The 19,302-nt window shown below is 40.5% G+C and overlaps 1 protein-coding gene across 6 annotated transcripts in view; it reads left to right on the forward strand.

The window, feature by feature from the left end:
* lef1 (lymphoid enhancer-binding factor 1) overlaps positions 1–19,302 on the forward strand; it is a 49,442-nt gene that overhangs the window by 8,519 nt on the left and 21,621 nt on the right. For all 6 annotated transcript variants that reach the window (XM_028435422.1, XM_028435574.1, XM_028435333.1 and 3 more), the window contains one exon: positions 18,247–18,379. In XM_028435422.1, coding sequence (XP_028291223.1) covers positions 18,247–18,379 — 133 coding nt within the window. The remainder of the gene's footprint in view (positions 1–18,246; positions 18,380–19,302) is intronic.

Here is a 19,302-nt window from a genome sequence, read left to right on the forward strand (position 1 = left end):
TATGTGTCAGCACATATTGTTTAATGCATTTTTTAACATCATTTATTCATGTGCCAGAGGCCAACCTTCCATTCACCTCATCAACATCCATTTGTGCATTTTTCTCGTGCCATTTGATACACATCACCTGACGATTAATTTACAGCACAGCGCCCAAGCTGGTTCAGGCAAAGATTTACAGTTTCCCCCCAAACCCATAACAGAGAGGCTGGTTATTAAATTGAAAAAAATAAAATGACTATCATATCTATCTAAAATTACTTGTTTGTTTCAGAGAAGTAGAGTCTTTAACAATATTGGGAATGTGACTTGGTGGATGGTGTGAAGTTTCGAGTAATATGAAAGTTAATCATGCAAAATTACACATATTAGCTATTTTTTTTACATGTGTAATGTATCAAGCTTTTATATTTTTGTATTGTAAATGTTTGATCTGAACCATACTTTAGGTATCTTTTTATTAATTGATTAAGAATAAAGGGAGCAACTTTTATAATTGTCGCAAGTGTTTTCACATTTAGTAAAAATCGTAACCATAATTTTAACCAAGATTTGAGATTTTGCAGCAAGTTGGCTTCTCCTGAAACTTTACGTCACTATGTTTGTAGACTTCAGGCTTGCTTGCCGATGAGTTGTCTGGCAGTTTCATTACCTAGTCTTGTTGTTTAGCTATGTATAAAAAAAAAACTGCAAAATTGTGCTTCTTTCACAGATAGAGTTGTTGTTTTTTTTATTATGTTATCAGATGTTTCAGTTAATACATTTTTATGTGCAACACCATAGCAGTGTTTAAACCGATAACTACACTATCCAACATCCTAAAACAGTTGAAATATGCAAATTTTTTGGCACAAATAATCACTAATGTAGTTAATTTTGTAACAAAAGCTCAGTTATCGTAGAAGCCTTTGCTGTATTCAGAGTTAAGTGTAGGATTCTAACCAACGTGTTTATCTTTGGTCCTGTTAAAAAGTAAAACAAGCTTTCATAATGATTTCAGGACAAACAAAATACACCCCAAAGTGTTTGAGGTTTAAAGCAGCCAGGGCAAAGTCACTTCAGATTGAAGCGAGGAGATGAAACGTTTACTGTTTGGAGGGTGTTATTACTCCTCACTGGTTGTTTAGTCTTACAATAAGATATGACATGTGACAGAATATAAAGATGGCAGCTTCTATAAAAAGATGGCCATGCTTGTAAATGTTTTTTTTCCACAGAAACGGCTTCACATTAGATTAAACCACAAAACTTGCAAACTACATGCTCTTAAATATTAAATATATTCTTATATATTCACAACTTATTTCCTAAAGGCTAGTAGGATAATCATTTTTATGAAATATTGATAGTGCCTTACTAGATTTAGAAAAAACGTTTTTAGTGGCTGTGCAGATGTGTTCTCCATTTCCAGCTTCTTTTGTGCACCCTTGTGACTCGTAGGCAAGCGCTTGAATAAAAGGAGTTTTTAAAGTCTCTTCTGTTGTGGTGGTAGGGGAAATTTTTGGAGCTTCCGCTTCGCTGCCATGCGTTCATGCTCCCTTTGGACCCTCAGCTTGTGGATCCTCGTGGTGAGAAAGTGAGGGTGGAGGGGCAGCAGCACTGCATTTTCCTTTGATGTGGTTGGAACGTGACGGATCTGCTAGCCAGTGTCTCGCAGCGTGGAATCACTAACCCAGGCTTACCTAACGGGATTTGGTAGGCCCGCGCTGGTGTCCCTCGGTGCCATGTGTGTCCTGAGCTCATGCCCCCAGCAGTACCGTGGAGGATCCCTGTTAAAGAGAACACTACACACACCAGCAGTCTGCCATGTCCACACATGCATGGAGGCTTTTGTCACGTTGAGTAGTTTCTTTGCATTCTACAACATGTAGGACATGTTTAATGCATTTGAAACCAATTAGAATTTTTTGAAGTAACTATGCCATAAGTAGTCAAGTTTACCATTGCCCTTTTCTATCAGATACTTTGTGTTAGGGCCTCCCATTTTTCCATTTTAAAATGTCCAGCTTCAGTTTTTTACCTGTTTCAGCATCAACTCCGCCGCCGCGTCACTTTAAACCTTTCAGTTTTATTTGATAATCGTTTTATAATCTTTCCTTGTTTAGATGATTTTACTATTAAACTTCCTGAAATCATATGAAGCATGCTAAATAAGGTATTAGTCAACTAATGTTACTAATTTGATATGCTTCCAATTTACGTCACCGATAAGTTACACTGAAATCACACGGGATTAGGTAGCTAGGATAAATTTAGCCACATTGCTGGACCCGCAGCCACTCGTTTAAAATGAAAAATACTATGGAAATGCGTGATATGGTGACAAAATATTTTTCGAATCACCTTCACGTTTTCGCGAAACACAGCACAGCCGCGTGAACTCATCACCAGGTGAACTCATCACCAGTTCAGCCAATACACCAACAGCTAAACCTGTCTTTTTCACAGGAACCTTTTTGGAATTGAATGACGTCATAAGGATCTGAACCGCTTGTTCATCACAAAAAAAACACATTTCAGATAGCTCTGCGTGTATTTTCAATCACAGGATAACGCAATAACTAGATGAACCGTAACACGTAGTGCGAGATTATCGGCAGAATTGGACATATTTGTCCGTTTGTCCCACTTTCTAGACATCCAATCACTAGTTTTCCGGTGAATAATGGCATGTAAATATGTGATATTGCTCTTCGTTTTTAAAACATTAAATATGTGTTTTCTGTCTGTTTTCTGCGATCATGGGAAATCAGGGGCCACGTGTTATATATTTGATCAACACCGTCATTTGCTGCACAGGCCTGTCACTCTGTAAATTCCCTATTTGGAAATAAAGGAATAGACTGAAGAAGAACTTCACGTGGAGGAAGTAATTTGTGTCCCAGGATTTCGTTAATCTTACTCAGTAGTTTTAAAAATGGCACCTGCAATGACGAAGTTTATCATTCAGCCCACAGTATGTTCATGGTGTTTGACACAATCAGCCCATAAGCACAGTGCTAACCAACAACACCATCTGTTTGCAGCTACATTATTAGTGTGACTGGGAAATATTATTTTTGTTTGTAAAATACTATAAGATTTGAATATTTTTATTATTGTTCCCATGCAGTCTTAAAGGGCTAAATTTGATTAAAAAGTTTCTGTTTCTAATGCCAATCTCTGCAGTTTTCTATCTGGTTTGTAATTTTAATCATTTTTTTTTTTTTAAATAGGCATTTAACATGTTTAGAGCTTTTTTTTAATTTTATTTTATTTTTTACAAGTGGTCTTTCTACAGCAATAATAAAATATTACGTTGCTATGCTTTTGGGAAAAGCAATTGGAAACTGGATTACAGTTGATGCACCCTGTTGATGTTTATTTCGGGCACAAGCTGCAGCTCAAAGCAAAGTAGTCATCAATGATGACACTTTCTTCATTCCCAATCCTCCCACTGAATTAGAGGAACCCTAACCAATCAAGAACTGCTGCCTGGAGCCAGCCAGTCAGGCGGCCTTAAACCGAAAGCTGCTCTAGCATACAGCACCTGCTCGGAGGGTTTCACTCTGCACCAACAGTCTGCTACTGATCTCCAGGGGTCTGTTGAGGGCCTCGCCAAGGTTGTCTCTCATGCCCTGCTTAGTTTGAGAGCTTTTGGGTTTGGACTTCCCAGTAGGTGACTTGTAAATTTAGGTGAGCGGGTGGTATTGGATATGTTTAAAACATTGTCTTATTTGTTGGTGGGAAAGTGAAGGTTGCATGGTGGAAGAGCCCTCTTAGCAATGTGTTTCAGTTCCACATTGGCAAAGGAAATTCAAACTGGTTGTGTTTACAAACTATAGCAATTTATGACTCTATAATATTTGAAGTTATTGTTATTAATTAGATCTGCTCTTAAAGTTAATAAAACTTTCTCGATATTTCCTGAAGGTTTAAAAAAATGCTGGGAACTACATCCTGTCAGCTTTTATCTTTAGTTATAGAGAAACAGTCTTTAAACTAGCAAATTTCACAGGGGAAGAGGAACCATGATATCACAGTAGAGAAACATAGCTACATATCCTGTCGGCAGTGTCCAGACTTCAGAGGAGCTCAAACAGCCACTTTGTCCAGCTACAAAAGAGAGCAATGATCAATAGCAGCTCTGTTGTGTGAGGTTGGTCAAGCTCGGTCATGCTCTCCCTTTTTTCTCTTTTTTGTAGTTTCATATTTTTCAGAAGCTCATTATTTCTTCTTGCTCTGGGTGTGAGTTAAAGAGTCTCACACATGCAATGTGTTTCTGACAGTGCTGAAATATTAATGGTCCCCAGTGTAGGAGGTTGGTATAGGGCCGGCGTAGTTACAGTACAAAGGGTGCCTTTTGCCACCAGGCTTTATTAGCCCAGCTATTAAATGAATGAATCTAGCTCACACTCTTTTTCATGCCTGGTTTGGCGTTTTTTACGCTAGACATCAAACCCTTTTTTTTCCCCATCCAACAGCTTCCAACGCTTACAGTAAACTCTTGTCATATGCAGACTCGCACGCATGGACATTCGCTCACGAGCACATGGTTGTATGCATGAGCCTTACTACAGTGTTGAGTCCTCTGTGGGAGGACAAAGAGGAGGGTCTTGCTATCAGTTCATTTTGTGTGGTCTCGACCATAAAAAACACCCTGTTCTTTGACTGTGCAAAAGGCCTGTCTTTAATTTTTGGGAAACCCATAAAAGTTTGTCGCTCCTTTCATATCGACAGCAGAATTGAAAACAAATGCTACGTTTTACCCTCTTCTTCTTTGATCAGGCCAATTATGGAGTTGTGAAAATAAAAATCAGTCTGTGGATCTCCTTACTCCTTCTTCCTTTGCCTCTTTTTTTTTTTTCCCTTCCTCATTCACGTTCTTTTTTTATCTCCTCCCCCTGTTTTTAAAGAAACGAAGAGAGGGATCACTGATGTCAAAGTCTAAACCAAGAGCATTAGGCAAACTGGCAAAATGCAATACAGCTGCAATCCAACATGACGCTAGAAAATAGGGCTGAGGAGCAGAAAGCCTCTCTCCCGTATTCCCAGGGCGCGCAACTGCTCCCGGCCTTGGCTTTGATCTCTTCAAAGCCTCCTGCCTCCTACTAGATGGAGAGTCTTGGCTGCCGCTCATGAGCACTGGAGAGAAGCAGGGAGGGCGGCGGTGGGTAGCTTTAAAAAGGGGGGCTTCGTCTTCTCCTTTCCAGGGCTGAAATCAATCACAGTGCAGAGGCAATTATGTGTAATTCAACTCCAGCCAGATTAGTGACTCTTGTTACCTGAGCGACACGGGGCTCTGTAATCTGTAGGACTCACCGGCCTCACCAGCAAAGGAGTAGCCTGGAAGGGACGAGGGCACTTCAGGGAAAGGAAGGGAGTGATGGTGAGGGGGGGAGGCAGAGAAGTGCTGAAAAGCAGGCTGCCATGCTGCTGTCCAGCAGAGCAGAAAATGAGGGTACAATGGAGTGATTACACTTGCAGATGTATCCATAATTATGACGACGTGTATAGAGTGAGCAGAGAGAATAAAGCCTGCTAGTTGGTGTGCTAACGAGCCAGGTTCCCTTTTGTGTTTAAACATGGGTATAGTGTCACCATACTGTGCTCGCAGTCCTTTCCTCGTCGTCTACGCCCTGTCCCCCCTCCAGTGCCATATCTCTATCCCTCATGCCCTCCCAAATGCAAGCTAGGCCAAGGCTGCTGCCCCAGGCGCCCAATTTACTATGGCTGGAGAAAAACTCTGTGGCCCCAAGTCACAGAGGAAAACAGCAGAGCAGAATGCGGCTCTTTCCCTGCTGCTGCAGTTCGTCTGATCTCTGCAACTGTTTCAGCATCTTTACACACACAGCAGTGAAACAATTTACTCTCTTTTGCTTTTTTATGTGTCTAACGGGGGATTTATACCATTATGTTTGCTTCATGTTTGAGGAAAGTAGAAAAAGAGGTTGGATTTGAAAATTACAACTGCCATAGCAGAGGAGGTAGTAACTCACTTTTTTTTTCTTCCATCAAGCTAAATGCTATTAGATTTTTTTGTGAGAGTGAGAGAAGAAACAAATTGCACATTCACATTATTCAGATCACCTAATCGGAAATTTCTGTTTGGAAATACGTTGATTCCCTGATGTCACAGAGATGAGAGGAAGGCTTAGTTTTTTTCCTCAGCAGTCACTTGATGCAGTATGATGAAACCCACCAAGATATCTAGCAAGAGTGTATCTGTTCGTCTTGATGAGCCCGCCTTGTTTCATTTTTCTTTTCATCATTGGACAATTCACTTTGTGATAGAAGTCGCCCCTTTTCTCTCGTGAGACGTACAGATTAAATAAATTAGATCTGCCATCGAAGAATAAAGTAGATTTTTTTTTTTCCTTTAATATTTTTAGAGGGTTTTTAATGAGATGGGCTAAAAGAAATGCGTCTGACTTTAGAAATATAAAGGTCACGTCAAATGGATTATGTGGTATGAGTGGAGCCACAGTCCAGCTCCACAGGAGCTTTTAAATCCAGTATCAGCCACAGCCCTTGGCTCAGGGGCCAGGTGACGCTTTTCATGTCGTCCAATGGACAGAAATCACAGAGGCATCCTCATCTTTGAGCTGACCATCATCAAACAATGCATCAAAACATCAAATCAAACCACCCCCGCTGCACCCCCATCTTTTGAGATGAAAGACTCGGGAAGGTAAAAGTGCCCTCCTCAATTCCCCACATCAATCCTCTATTTGCAGATTTCTCATTGAAAGTGCCACTATCGTATACAGGAATAGATCATTTTAAAGTTATTTGACTTTTCTTTATTTAATTGTAGTTATTTGAGAAGGGTCAGCCGGTGCTTCCAATGTCTTCTTGAATTATTGTTCATTGTTCATGAAAAAGGCTGAAGCAGAAACCAGTAATGTCCAAACATTACTGGTCAGAACCACAGCAATGTGAATATGACTGAATAGAGTAGACTTTAAATATCCACTCACTATGTAATTGGGTTTTATTTCTAATCAAATGTTTCACCTGCATTGGTTGTTTAACTATTTGGTTTCAGTAATTTCTAATTCTGTCAAATTTAGAAACCGCTTTGAAAACCTAAAAACCTTACTGTAAGTCAGATTAATTTCATTTATTTCCGATCTAATTTATATAAACAATCAATTCACATAGTTGACAGGGATGCTTAAATAATTAACTTTTTATATATAGATACTGCTTCTGTAAAATGTTGTCCTTTCTTGTATTGTTTTGTTCTCTATTTTTTAGGTATTATTATTACACCCAGCTAAAGATTTATTTCTCTTGTTTTCATTCATTTAAGGATAATGATTCTCATTTGTAGCATCAGGTGCACGAGAACGCCTTATGTTACCATCAGCATATGTCCCGAATATAAGGGCCTCTCTTTTGTGCTCTGGATTTCCCTATTACCATTTCTTTTGAGGTATTAAAGGATAAGCAGAGGTCCGCTGCCATGTTGTACATGGTCATTGTTTTGTTTGTATCAAAGCCCACTAAACCTTGCCAAAAAGCTAGTTGATGGGGTGGAGTTTTTTTGTGCTTGATCAGATTCTTAGAGAGGTTCTTATGTGTCCCCTGCCTCTGTCCCTCAGAAGATGGAGAAAAGGCCATTTGTTTAAAGACCATCACTTTTGAATAGCTCTGTGAATGCCATTCAAATTGTAGCATGGGCGTGTGTGCCTGGCTATTGGAAGCCCTTTAATTGTGTGGCTTGATTATTGACTAATTTCCCTCTGAAAGGTAGTTGTTGGTAGACTTTACCACATAATTCTTATAAAACGTGGAACTGGACCCAGAGAGTGTGCTGCCTTTTTTTATTTTTTATTGTTGGTCCTTTAATATTGTAAAGGGTAGAAAAGGGTTGCAAATATTCTGTAATATCTCTTCAGTGCTAAAACGTGAACCTGTAATTAGCATGACAAATACAACAGTTTTGTATTATTGTTGTAGTGCATCATGTGAAAATGCTCAATCCGTGGATGTATAAATTAAAATTTTGGTGTTAAAATATATCATTCTTAGGGTAAATAGGGAAATCAGGATGGACGCCTGTGGTAAACAGACTGCTAGGTTCATAAGTTCAGATCCGGGTCAGGTCATAGTCACCTGAAGCAGTTTGTTGTTTGAGTAATAACTGATTGTTTACCCACATCCCGAACATGAATGAAATTATATAACATTACTGAATCCTTTAAAACATTTATTTGAGACATTTACACTTTTGTTTAAAATTTCTTCCATTGCATTGCTGAAATTGAGAGCTTGCCAAACCATTTATATTTCTATTCTTTTTCATCCTATACACTATGTGGGCGGGTGAATCTGTCTGAGTTAAATACAGAAGGAAAACTAGGTCACACTCCCTTCAGCTGAAGCAGAAGCTGCTCTCATTCAAATCGCCTCCCCATCCACATTTTCCCGGTGGGTGCCATTGAATACCTCGCCTGCAATTGCAGCAGCGCCTCCACAGTCAGCCGCTTGCCTTGCTTCAACCACCTTTTGCTGGCTAGCCCAAAATGCTAACAACCTCCTTTACGACAGGTATGATGTGAAATTTTGGTTTAGAGCAAGCTGAGACTTAGTGAGGAGAGTGCTCTCTCTTACGTTCATCTCCTCAAGTAGGGACGCACAAAGACCCCCACCAGACTCTATTTTCCCCCTCAACACTGAGCTTCCAAATCCAAACTGACAGCCATTCATACCCAGAATACCTGGGCAAAAGCTGAGCGGGGGGAACACTATCTAGGTGTAGCAGGCAAATCCTCTCTTGTTCGAAGGATCCATGAAACTCCTGCATGAGGCAACTCATCAGCATTTTTCCCTCCATTCTACCCTGCATGTGCTCTCCTTTCTTCCCATCTGTGGGTATTGTACCCAGGCTAAGGTTTTACCGCACCAGCCGCATAAAGTTAGCTTGTGCTGCGATTTTATTTGTGTACATCTCTCGAGGTCTTCTAGTGTTGTTGTTCAATGGGGATGTTGGCACCACCTCTCCGCCTGCCATGAATGTAACTACTCAGCAGATTGTGTTGATGCAGCAGCAGCGAGGCTTTACGTAGTTATTGGTGAGGGATACTGATTGAAATGGCCTTTTTATACTATTTAATTGTCGCCACCTTTCAAAGTTAAGTTCAAACCCAGTTGGCACTGGGTGGACTGGTGTGCATGTCAGAAAAGGACCTAGGTAGGCTTGACAAGCTGATCAAGCAGGATACATGTGTGGTTGGGATGAGGCTGCACTTACTGATGCTGATGGTTACACAGAGCAGAACTCTGGACAAACTGCTAGACGTGAGTCATAGATGATGCCAGTCACCCTCCCTACATTGTCATCAGCAACTATGACTACACACTGAAGGCAAATCCGGCCAAAAGCCAATTTAGAAAAAATAATAGTAATAATTTTTTGCCCATATGCAGTCTATAACCTATCTGTTAGACAGTTTGAACAGCACAAATCAGATTTCGACCCAGACTACTTTCATATGTGCTCCCAAATCCAACCCGTATCTGATATGTTGCAATCTGCTTTCTGAATGGTCATGATGCTTTACATCATTGAAATGTGATAATTCTGCATCTCAGATGTAGCTCTGGGGGAAAAAATTGCTCTTTTTCAATCAAAGTGCTGACTTCGGTTGTACGGAGACTTTGTAGGTGCCACACACGCCTCCATGTCTCCATATTTACTTCCGTAACCACAATGAGCGCCTGCGTGGTCACATAGTACCTCAGGAACTTTTTACTTCAGGGTCATATTCAGTTCATACTCTAAACTGATAGAGGTCACACTTAGGGGCAGATTCACTAAAGGTTTAGGGGTATTATAACTTGCAAACGTCGCAATGTGCCCTCAATTCATTTAGCGCATTTCCCTCTAATGAATATGTATAGTAGGCGGAGCTCACACGGGGAGCAACAATTTGGGAGTAGGACATGTAAATACATTTTATGTAGTGGCCACAATGCAATTAATCTAATCTGGAACGGTTTGCGGTGATTGTTTTAGCAGAGAAAAATAGTATGACTGACAAGCAGGTGCAAACACACAGAGATGAGCTGCACTGATTAAACACAGCGGACATGGGAAAAACATGCTCCAGTTAACCTTTCTAGTATAAGAAAATAATTTAAATAAAAAAATAGTCAATATTAACAGCCACTGAATAAGAAATTGCAGAGTTCCTGTGTCTTTCTCTCTCTGTTTTGACCGTAAAAGTCTTGTCGATCTATGATCACTGCTTTTTTGTGATTTTATTTTATTATGTAATTTTATTTTATTATTATATGTGATTTTATTTTATTATTATAATTGTTTTCTTTCTTTGCTGATAATCTTGTGTTGCTGAGGGAGGGGTTTTTGAATTGTTAGTTATTGTTCATCCTATTAAAGAAAAATTCAATAAACAAATTGTGAAAAAAAAAAAAACTCTTGTGTCGCGTTGGTTGCAGGAGCGTCAGGCCAGAATCAGCTGAGCAGCATGCGTAATTTATGCAGTGATGGCACAATATTCACTACTCAGGAGCCATACCTGCTGGATGATGGTCAGTAGATCATCTTCAAATGGTGCTGATCGACTGATTGACAGACTGTGTTGCTGCATTAACTCGAATCAATTGCAGATCAATAGGACGGTTTCTGTCCAAATTTGCCTATTTTTCATGGCCTGATCAGAGCAAAGTTACAGGACCTAACGGACACATTAAATTAGGGGGAAAAAATATTATGTTTTAAAGTTGCTTAAAAAAACAAAAGCATTTTTATTTGTTTATTTAGTTTTTTACATTATTAAATGTTTGTGCAGCAGACAGAGAAGTCCATCTGCCTCCAATTTAACTTCCACAAATGTCAGTGTGTGCTTCTGTGCACCCCACCTCTCCACATTGAATGAGTAAAATATTATATAAAATAAAAATATATATAACATTTAAATAGGGCAGTCTTCACTTCTGCACGCACGCTAATCATTGCTGCAATCTTATTGAATTCCTCGAAGCAGGTGAGGAAACTGTGTCACCAAAGGATTTAGGGACGCACCTGGTTTACCACCCTTTATTTCAGATTTTAGTGAATCCGCCCCTCGATGTGTAATATGAACGAGCACACAAAGAAAAATTTTATTTCTCCCAAAAAATTTGAATTGTGCATTAAGTCATTTAGAATGTTTCACAGCTCAGAGCTGATCGGGTATACGAGGCAGTGATGCTGCTGAACTGAGAAGCAGGGATTGATCTGAGTGACCAGTGTTTCACTGCTGTTTAACTGCTGTTTAACTGCTGTGTGGCACCGGTTGCACTGATTTTTCTCTCAGGTAATGAGGTCCTATTTCTCAATAGATCCAGAGAGTAAACAAGTTTGAAGCAAGGCCATCTTCCTTTGTGTATGTGTTTGCTTTTGCGCTCTCAGGCCTGCTGACAGTGGCACTTCAGCAGAATGTTTGCCCTTTCCTTGGTCCTTTGATGTGACCAGGTCCTGCTGTGATAATGAGCCCTGTGCCCCGCCCGAGGTGAACACCCTGCAGGGCTCTGCCAGAGCTACAGCCCAGTCCCCACCACACACACACACACACACACACACACACACACACACACACACACACACACACACACACACACACACACACACACACACACACACACACACACACACACACACACACACACACACACACACACACACACACACACACACATTCTCTCCTTACCTCTCATCAATTACTGATAGAAAGGTGTAGGAGCTGACTGCTCAGAGCTGATGGATCAATCAGGGCTGAGATGATGTAAACCAGGGATGAATATTAGTTTCAGAACTGGAAGATGTTATGCAGATGAAATGCAGTTATTTAACCTACGTGTTAGGCAGGCAGGCAGTGTGTACGTTTGTGTGAAAACTGATAGAGAGAAACCACTTCATAATTATTCATAAAATGAGTGATTGACACTTGCATCAATTCACATCTTTGTCTTCACTCTGCCATTTGTCATTTCTTTTGATGTGTTTTTCCTATTGACACATGGGTTAGCCAGGTTTATCAGTTGTAGCGGATTTACATACGTATTAGTTTCATATATTTTGTCTAAATCAAACTCATTAGTCAGCTGAGTGGGATTTGAAACCCTGTCAAATGTCAAAGGATTCTGTTACACAGTTATGTTGACTTCCTGATATGCCAGCTGAATATTCTAGTTTTGTCGAATAACAAAAAGGATTGCAGTAAAGCACTTTACCCTTCTCCAAACGCTGTTTCTCATTGAGCCATCCCTCAAGTTTACTTTGCTGTGTAGATCCCAGACAAGGCACCAATAATCACATCACAGGGTCTATGAAGGGCCAGGACTACAGAGATATAAAATTAGTGTAACCCAGGAATAATTTCAGAAGAAATCAGAGGGCTTAAATAAGAACCAGTGTTTTTTTTTTTTTTTGACCAAATGCAAAGTTCCAAAAGTGGTTTAATAAAAGAAATAAATCTTCGAAAGGGATGCAACACTAGCCTAACATAAAAAAACATTCTCTAAAAAGGATAACAAAACACACTAAAACAAAAAGATACTTTTCAGCATGACACACTAAAACACAGAGAACACACACCTACATGGGACAAGCACAAGGCTGGAGTCACAAGCATAGAAGTTTATGCTTGGGCAATAAGCTTGACCTACTGGCCCTCAGAGTTTCAGCCTTTCTATTGTAGTAGGCTCTGATTGGCTCCACCTTCCCTCATTAACACACCTAAAATGAGAGCACACACACCAAGATGCACACTGACAAAGACCCACACTATGGCACGTAACAACATGTTTTTGCAGTTTGAACTTGAGATAAAATAGAAAATCACATGAGGCTAGAGCAGTATGAAAAAAATTTTAATACTGAAATGAGATTGACTAGCATTGTTGCTAGTAAGAGGCTCACCTTGTGTGAATAGATGGCACTTACATGAAAAAAAAAAAAAAATTTCCCTTTGCCCAAGCACAAAGCCCATGACCCACTGAAAAATGTTCATGGACCCATTTTTAGGTCCAAACCCAAAAGTTGAAAACTGACCCTTTATCAGCATTAAATGCGTGGATGTGTGACACACAGACCAATGTGTAATAATTCACTATCATCCAGTCGAGCTCCAACAGTGATGTAAAAACTCACCCAAAAGCTGTTCCCTGTTCAACTACACTTACCTTGTTATTGGCTCTGAGCCACATTCTGCACTGCCAGGACCTGCTCCCTTTGCCTCTATTTGCAAGTTTTCTGTCTTTCATTTCCCTCTACTAAAAAGCTATTCTGTTTCACAAAAGTTCAAGATTTTTAGAATTACTTAAAATCTTTAAAACATTGTTTTGAAAAAAAGAAAATGAAAAAAAGCCCAAATCCCACATACTACAAACCCATTTAAAAGATTCCTCCCTAGATCCTCCTAATAAATCTAGAATTTCTACTTGTTGAAGAAAGGAAAAATAACAACTGGATTATATCTAATTTCCTGCTCCTTTTCCCTCAGGTTCTTAATTGCACTGCGGCATATAGAAATTTGAAGCTGAACACTTCAAAATCCGAATAGTCTTTTCATCTGGCAAAGGCATATTTCATACAAATTATCTCTTTTGCATGTTCAGAAAGTCAGCTAGCATGAACAACTTGCTGGAAGCACACTTCTCGTGCCAACAGAGGGATGATGGGTAATCTTGCTTGTCCTATTCAGTTTTACTTGGTGACGATTGGAAATGAGACTCTGAGCTGTTGTTAGTTCCTTTCAAAGTAGATGCAGGGTGCCTGCATTAGTGCTTTGTAGGTGCTGAGTCTTTTAGCACGCCTCTTGCCTGCTTGTAAAGTGGCATATGTTGTTTGTACAAATGTAATATTTGCGCTTGTTTATCTTGGTGCAACATTCGTATTTGAAAAACCTTACTTGCACGTTCATCTGGTAATAGATTTAACTGCTATGCCCATACAACTGTGAAAAGATCGGTACAAGCTTTTTGCGTGAGCAACTCACTAGTATATGCTCAACTGTTTCCTATCACCCCTTCTTTTGGAACTATAGGACCCTTTGTAATGGCATAGAATTTTTGATATGGGGTTTTGAGGGTGTTGTACATGTGTAGTTTCCTTAGGGCAGGCTTTTTCTGTAAATCGTAGCCTTCTCTGCTGCTGTCCCTGTGCTCGTCTTCGGTTCTTTGTCTCATTACTTTGGGCATGTGGCGCTTCTTTGCTTTCTGGCGGCTTGGCTTTTTTATCCATTAATTAGTTTTCGTTACATTAAGCCCCCTGGCCAAGGGGCTACCCAGCCTTTAAAGCATTCCATTTTTAGCACTTTAGCCCAAAGCTGCTTGGGTTCAACCTGCTCTGTGAATGGTAATTGGTTATTTATTTAAGCTTCCTGAGGTTGGTCTCCACTGGTTTTGGTAAAGAGGGAAAGGGAGGGGTACAATGCCTTTTAATTCCAGTGCTGTAAACCTACTGTGGGAGAATGTTTGCTCACTTTTGTTGGAAAAAGGTTGGACTATTCACAGTCAAACACACCTGAGAGGGAACACCTGCTCTGACTCAGCTGTGGAAACACCCTTGTGACATGCAGTTTGCAAAAGCTTTGTCCGTCTTATTCTGTCTCCTTCTTCAAGGCCATTGTTGGTGGAAATGGTGGCCTCAGATTGAAACAGTCAGTGTTTGCGTAATGACAGTTATGTCCTCGAAATTCAAAAGATTTTCAACCATTTCTGCTTTTTGTGTTCAGTCAGCCGCATGTTGTGTCATGCTCAGTTTCATGTCCAAATATTCCATCACATTGTTTCCATATCCATTGACTCCATTTTTTAGAAACTCATTGGCAGGCCTGGTTATGTTTGTGGTGAGAGGAGCTGCTGAGTGAATAGATTCAGCAGCATGGGAATCCATAGCCACCACTTTAGCTGCCAACTCCCCAGCTGTTTGTGAAACACCTCACATGGTTTTTAACACAGATGATTGTAGCTGCAGGCACAGACAGTCCTCATTGCATATAAATTACAGAAGTGGGAAGTGATTATTATAAATTTCCCACTTTCCCTTTTTTTCCTACCACACTTTGTAGAAGTGGTGTGATTGAGTGAAGTACAAAAGCTGTGCTGTGAGGCGAGAGAGGGAACGAGTTGCTGGAATGGCAATGTTGCGCAGACTCTCTACACCTCTAACATATATTCATGCTTAGCAACCATGGCAAGATGTTGGTGTAGTCTGACACAATACAAGCTTGTAGACTGCAGTGTCGTCAGAGGAATCAAACAAACCAAACACAAACAGAGAAATGTCCCAATTTTCTTTCCCTCCCCCAAATTCAGATGGCAGGCCAAGTCACCAGCTCCTTGTGATGAAGCACACTGGTGTGTCTCTCCTACGACGGGCTCTCTGCCAGCTCCAGTTCCGCACAATGAATTTCTCTTAAAACCACATCTGAGGGGTTCTTTAAAAGGCCCGGCCAAGCCTCAATATGAAATTCCAAATGGAACGTTTTTCTTTTCAATCCTTGCCGCTTCTCGTCTTTTGCTCTCCCTGAAAAATATGAATAGAGAGATCCTAAGCCTATTATTTCTCCCATACAATAAAGGGGACCTCCAATATGGCTGTTCTTCATTGCATCTGTGCTGCTGCTGAGGGCTTTTGGATTCAGGGCATGGATGAAAGGGAATCAAATTGCTGCAACGTGGCGTGACCCTCATGCTTGTGGTCAGTTGAGTGCTTCAAACCACATTTTTCTGGAAAGTGTGTGACAGAATGTCTTAATTTTTCATGTCAACTCTCTAGGAGCTAGAAATTGGGCACAGCTAGTGGCAAAGGAGTGATTTTATGTTTACTTGTGTTTAAAATGGTCATAATGCACAAGGGTGTGTAGGTAAATCGACACAGGTCTGATATCATTCCTAACTCTATGCAAATTATGGAGCATTTTCTTTTTTACTGAAATCAAAGTATGATCGCCATAAGAATTGTATTAAAAGAATGGCCTAATGGTCATAAATTACCGTAGTTGAAAATATGTTTTTTGGTCACAGGATTTAAATTAAGAAGTGGAGAAAAAATAGATGTGACAGCTGTTACTTCAAAGGCAGGAATCTCTTTATTGTATTAACAGCTTTCACAGATGCAACAAATCAAATCATCACGGACTTACATTATTTAATTTCTCCAGAAAATAACAATAGCTATAGTTAAGATGGAATCTATCGTAAATGAATTCTATTATGCTGTAATATTTGCAATGGGTTTGCATTTTTTCTCTATCTTTTTTGCACATGTAACCTTACATGGAGCATCAATCTGCTGGCTGACTTTTGAGGGGAAACAATAGCATTATTGTTTTGAATCTGTTTTTCTTTTCAATAAATAAAACTTCAAAAATTTATAAATGTTGCAAAAAATTGGTAGTAAATTCAAGGGTATTTGACTGCAATGAACATGTTAATAACCACAACTACTTGAAGAGACTTGGCATATAATTGAAGCTTTATTTTTAAGACTATATTTTTTTCCTTGCTACAAATTGGAGGGAACTTCTAGCTTGAATGCTAATCTTCCAGGTTTTTTTTTTTTTTATCTCTTTCCCACAGGATAACAAATGAGAGTAGAGAGGCGTAAAATAATATGGGCGAGAATGCTATCATTTAGCCTCTGGTGGAGACATGTTCCAGCCACCTCAGTCCCAGTTAGACCCTCTTTTTAGGTTTAGCAGCCCTATTAATATTAATCCCTCCCTGCTGTAATGTGAGGTCAGACAGACAGGCAGATTATCCCATCACCTTTGATTCTTGGTCGACTGAGGACAAAACCATGCATCGCCTCAGCTACCAAACCTTTGCATCTTTTTGAAATTTTGAGTTTTCATGTCTTTTTCAGGGGCATACTGAAGCATGCAATGTTTATCAAAGTTTGAATTGTTATGGAGATGCTGTGGTAAGAGATACTGGATGTCAGTTATAAAACTTAGCTCAAGAGATCAGATTCTCATTCTGGGACACTTTCATTCACCCACATACACAAATCTTTCCCTCTGTGTTCCCACTGAGGACTTTCCCAGAAGGTGATGAAAGGAGGGTGGTCTGAAGTTTAGGTCTGTGCCAGTCTGTGCGAGGTTCGTTGAAACTCAGACATTCCAGCCACCGCTGTGTCCAGTAGAGTGTGTGTGTGAGTGAGTGAGTGTTTAAGTGAAGTTGTGTGCGTGAGTGCAATGGAGGTGGGTTGGGAGGGGCACCAGTCAGCACTGCAGGAATGTCACCTTGGCACATGCGCTGCTACACAACAAAGTGAGAGTCCTTTCATGATATCAAAGTGAAATGTTTGTAACGAATTACAATGATTGTCTTTGACAACTCTGCTGATCAGTTCAGGGGAAAAAAGAGAAATCTATTTTTGCACTTTAATGAAACTCTCTCAAAGCTTGAGGGAGCTGTTGCTCTCAGCCCATAGCAAACCCACGACTCTGATTGGCCACATATCCTGTCGAGGTGATATTGTGACTACCCCTCAGGGCTCAGATTGAGAGTATTAGTTTTAGCATGGCTAAGCGTTACCAGGTGGTTGATGGAGCGGAACCATGTAAGCACCGATGGCTGGGGGTGGATGGGAAGGGGTGAGGGTTTTCGGACTTGGTTCGCTCTATTTTCATTGTGAGGTCCCACTGAGTCAGCTGGTGATGTGGGTCTGTGGCCGTGCCACTGTTTGCATGATTAGCCTTGTGTTAAGCATCACCACAGACATCTGTCTCACTCACACTCACTCACTATACTCTGCTCCCCTCCCCCTCCATCCTTCCCCACATCTTTCCCTCCCCTGGCTCCTGCTCTGTAATGAACTCCCCTTATTCACCAGCTAATGACTGCCTTTGATCTTCCGCCTAAGACCTCTGCTCTAACTCTACCCTGCACAGCTCTCTCTCCTCTCTCCTCACTTTGCTCTGGAGCTGGCTCGCTCCTATTCACTTCTTTTTCCCACTTATTTCATATTAAACAGGCTCTTTATTTGTTTTTCCAGCTTCCTTAAAGGAAGCTGGGATCTTGCCGACCTGTGCTAAACAAAGTTTAGAGCCGCTATGTTCATGCAACTCCAAGAAATCAAAGAAAGGTTTCAACATTATGTCTCGACTGTGCTGTGAAAAGCTTGAGTAGACAAACTTCAGTCTGGGCATGCTGTTACTTACAGCCAAAAGAAACAATGTTTAGCTTATACTTAATGATGACACATTTCACGATGTTGCATCAAATTGGGTCTTTTGTCTTCCATAGTCCAACAAAGTCCCTGTGGTGCAGCCGTCCCATGCCGTGCACCCGCTCACACCTCTGATCACATACAGTGATGAGCACTTCTCCCCAGGGTCTCACTCAGGCCTTCACCCCCAGGATGGCAACAACAAACAAGGTAAGGAAAACATGCAAACACTGACCTTAGACCAAGCACCCAGAATAGAAGAGAGCAGGTTTACTTTGAATGAAACGTTCTGCTTAAAATATAATGTATAATTGATGACAAGTTATGGTTTACAGACACATTAATATATACTGATTATATCTTCACTAAAATGTTAACATTCAAATCATTTTTAATTTGCACAGCATAAGAAGTCAATTTGCAAATAAAGATCCAGGTTGTTGAAATTGAAAGAAGACTATGGAGATTTTGAATGTTAATGTGTACATCAGTCAGCTGACACTGGTCAGTTAATTAACTGGTTTGTGATGTCACCACAATAAGCATTCGTCTTCTTTGGGTGTTTGCAAAGTTTAGTGTTTTTAATAAACTTTGATCCAGTATATGAAGAAATCGGATTAGCACGTGGGTCAATATATTCAGAGTAAGAAATAGTTAAAACATGCAAATATCTCCGTAAAGCATCAGCTTTCATGTGCCTCTGCAAAACGGTTTGTTTATTCATACTGTCAAACAAAAATAGAGACAAAGAAGCTAAAATGTGTCATTGTGAAGTCATCTGAAGCAGCCCGTGGGACAGTTTGTTTGGCCTCGCTGCCCCCCTTCTCTGCAATCATTTCCTCTACCTAACAAACTTCAAGCGCCCGCTCTGACAGCTGCAGAGGAGCTTCTCGGTTGTCTGGAAGCGCGGCGTGGTCCTGCACAGCAGGATACTTTGGCAGCTTCTCTCTGAAACAGAAAAAGACAGGCCCTTCAGTTTGGTCACACACCTTTTCTTTTTTCCATGCTTTCTTCTTCTTAAAAAGGAGGGGGAGGGAGTCAGATAGGATGCAGGCAGAGATGAGGGGTGGTGATGATGATGAGGTTTAGAGGTTTCAACGGATCGGCTATAAATAAAAACAAAGAACTGAGCA

Source organism: Gouania willdenowi, chromosome 1, assembly GCF_900634775.1.
Source record: "Gouania willdenowi chromosome 1, fGouWil2.1, whole genome shotgun sequence".
Lineage (NCBI taxonomy): Eukaryota > Metazoa > Chordata > Actinopteri > Blenniiformes > Gobiesocidae > Gouania > Gouania willdenowi.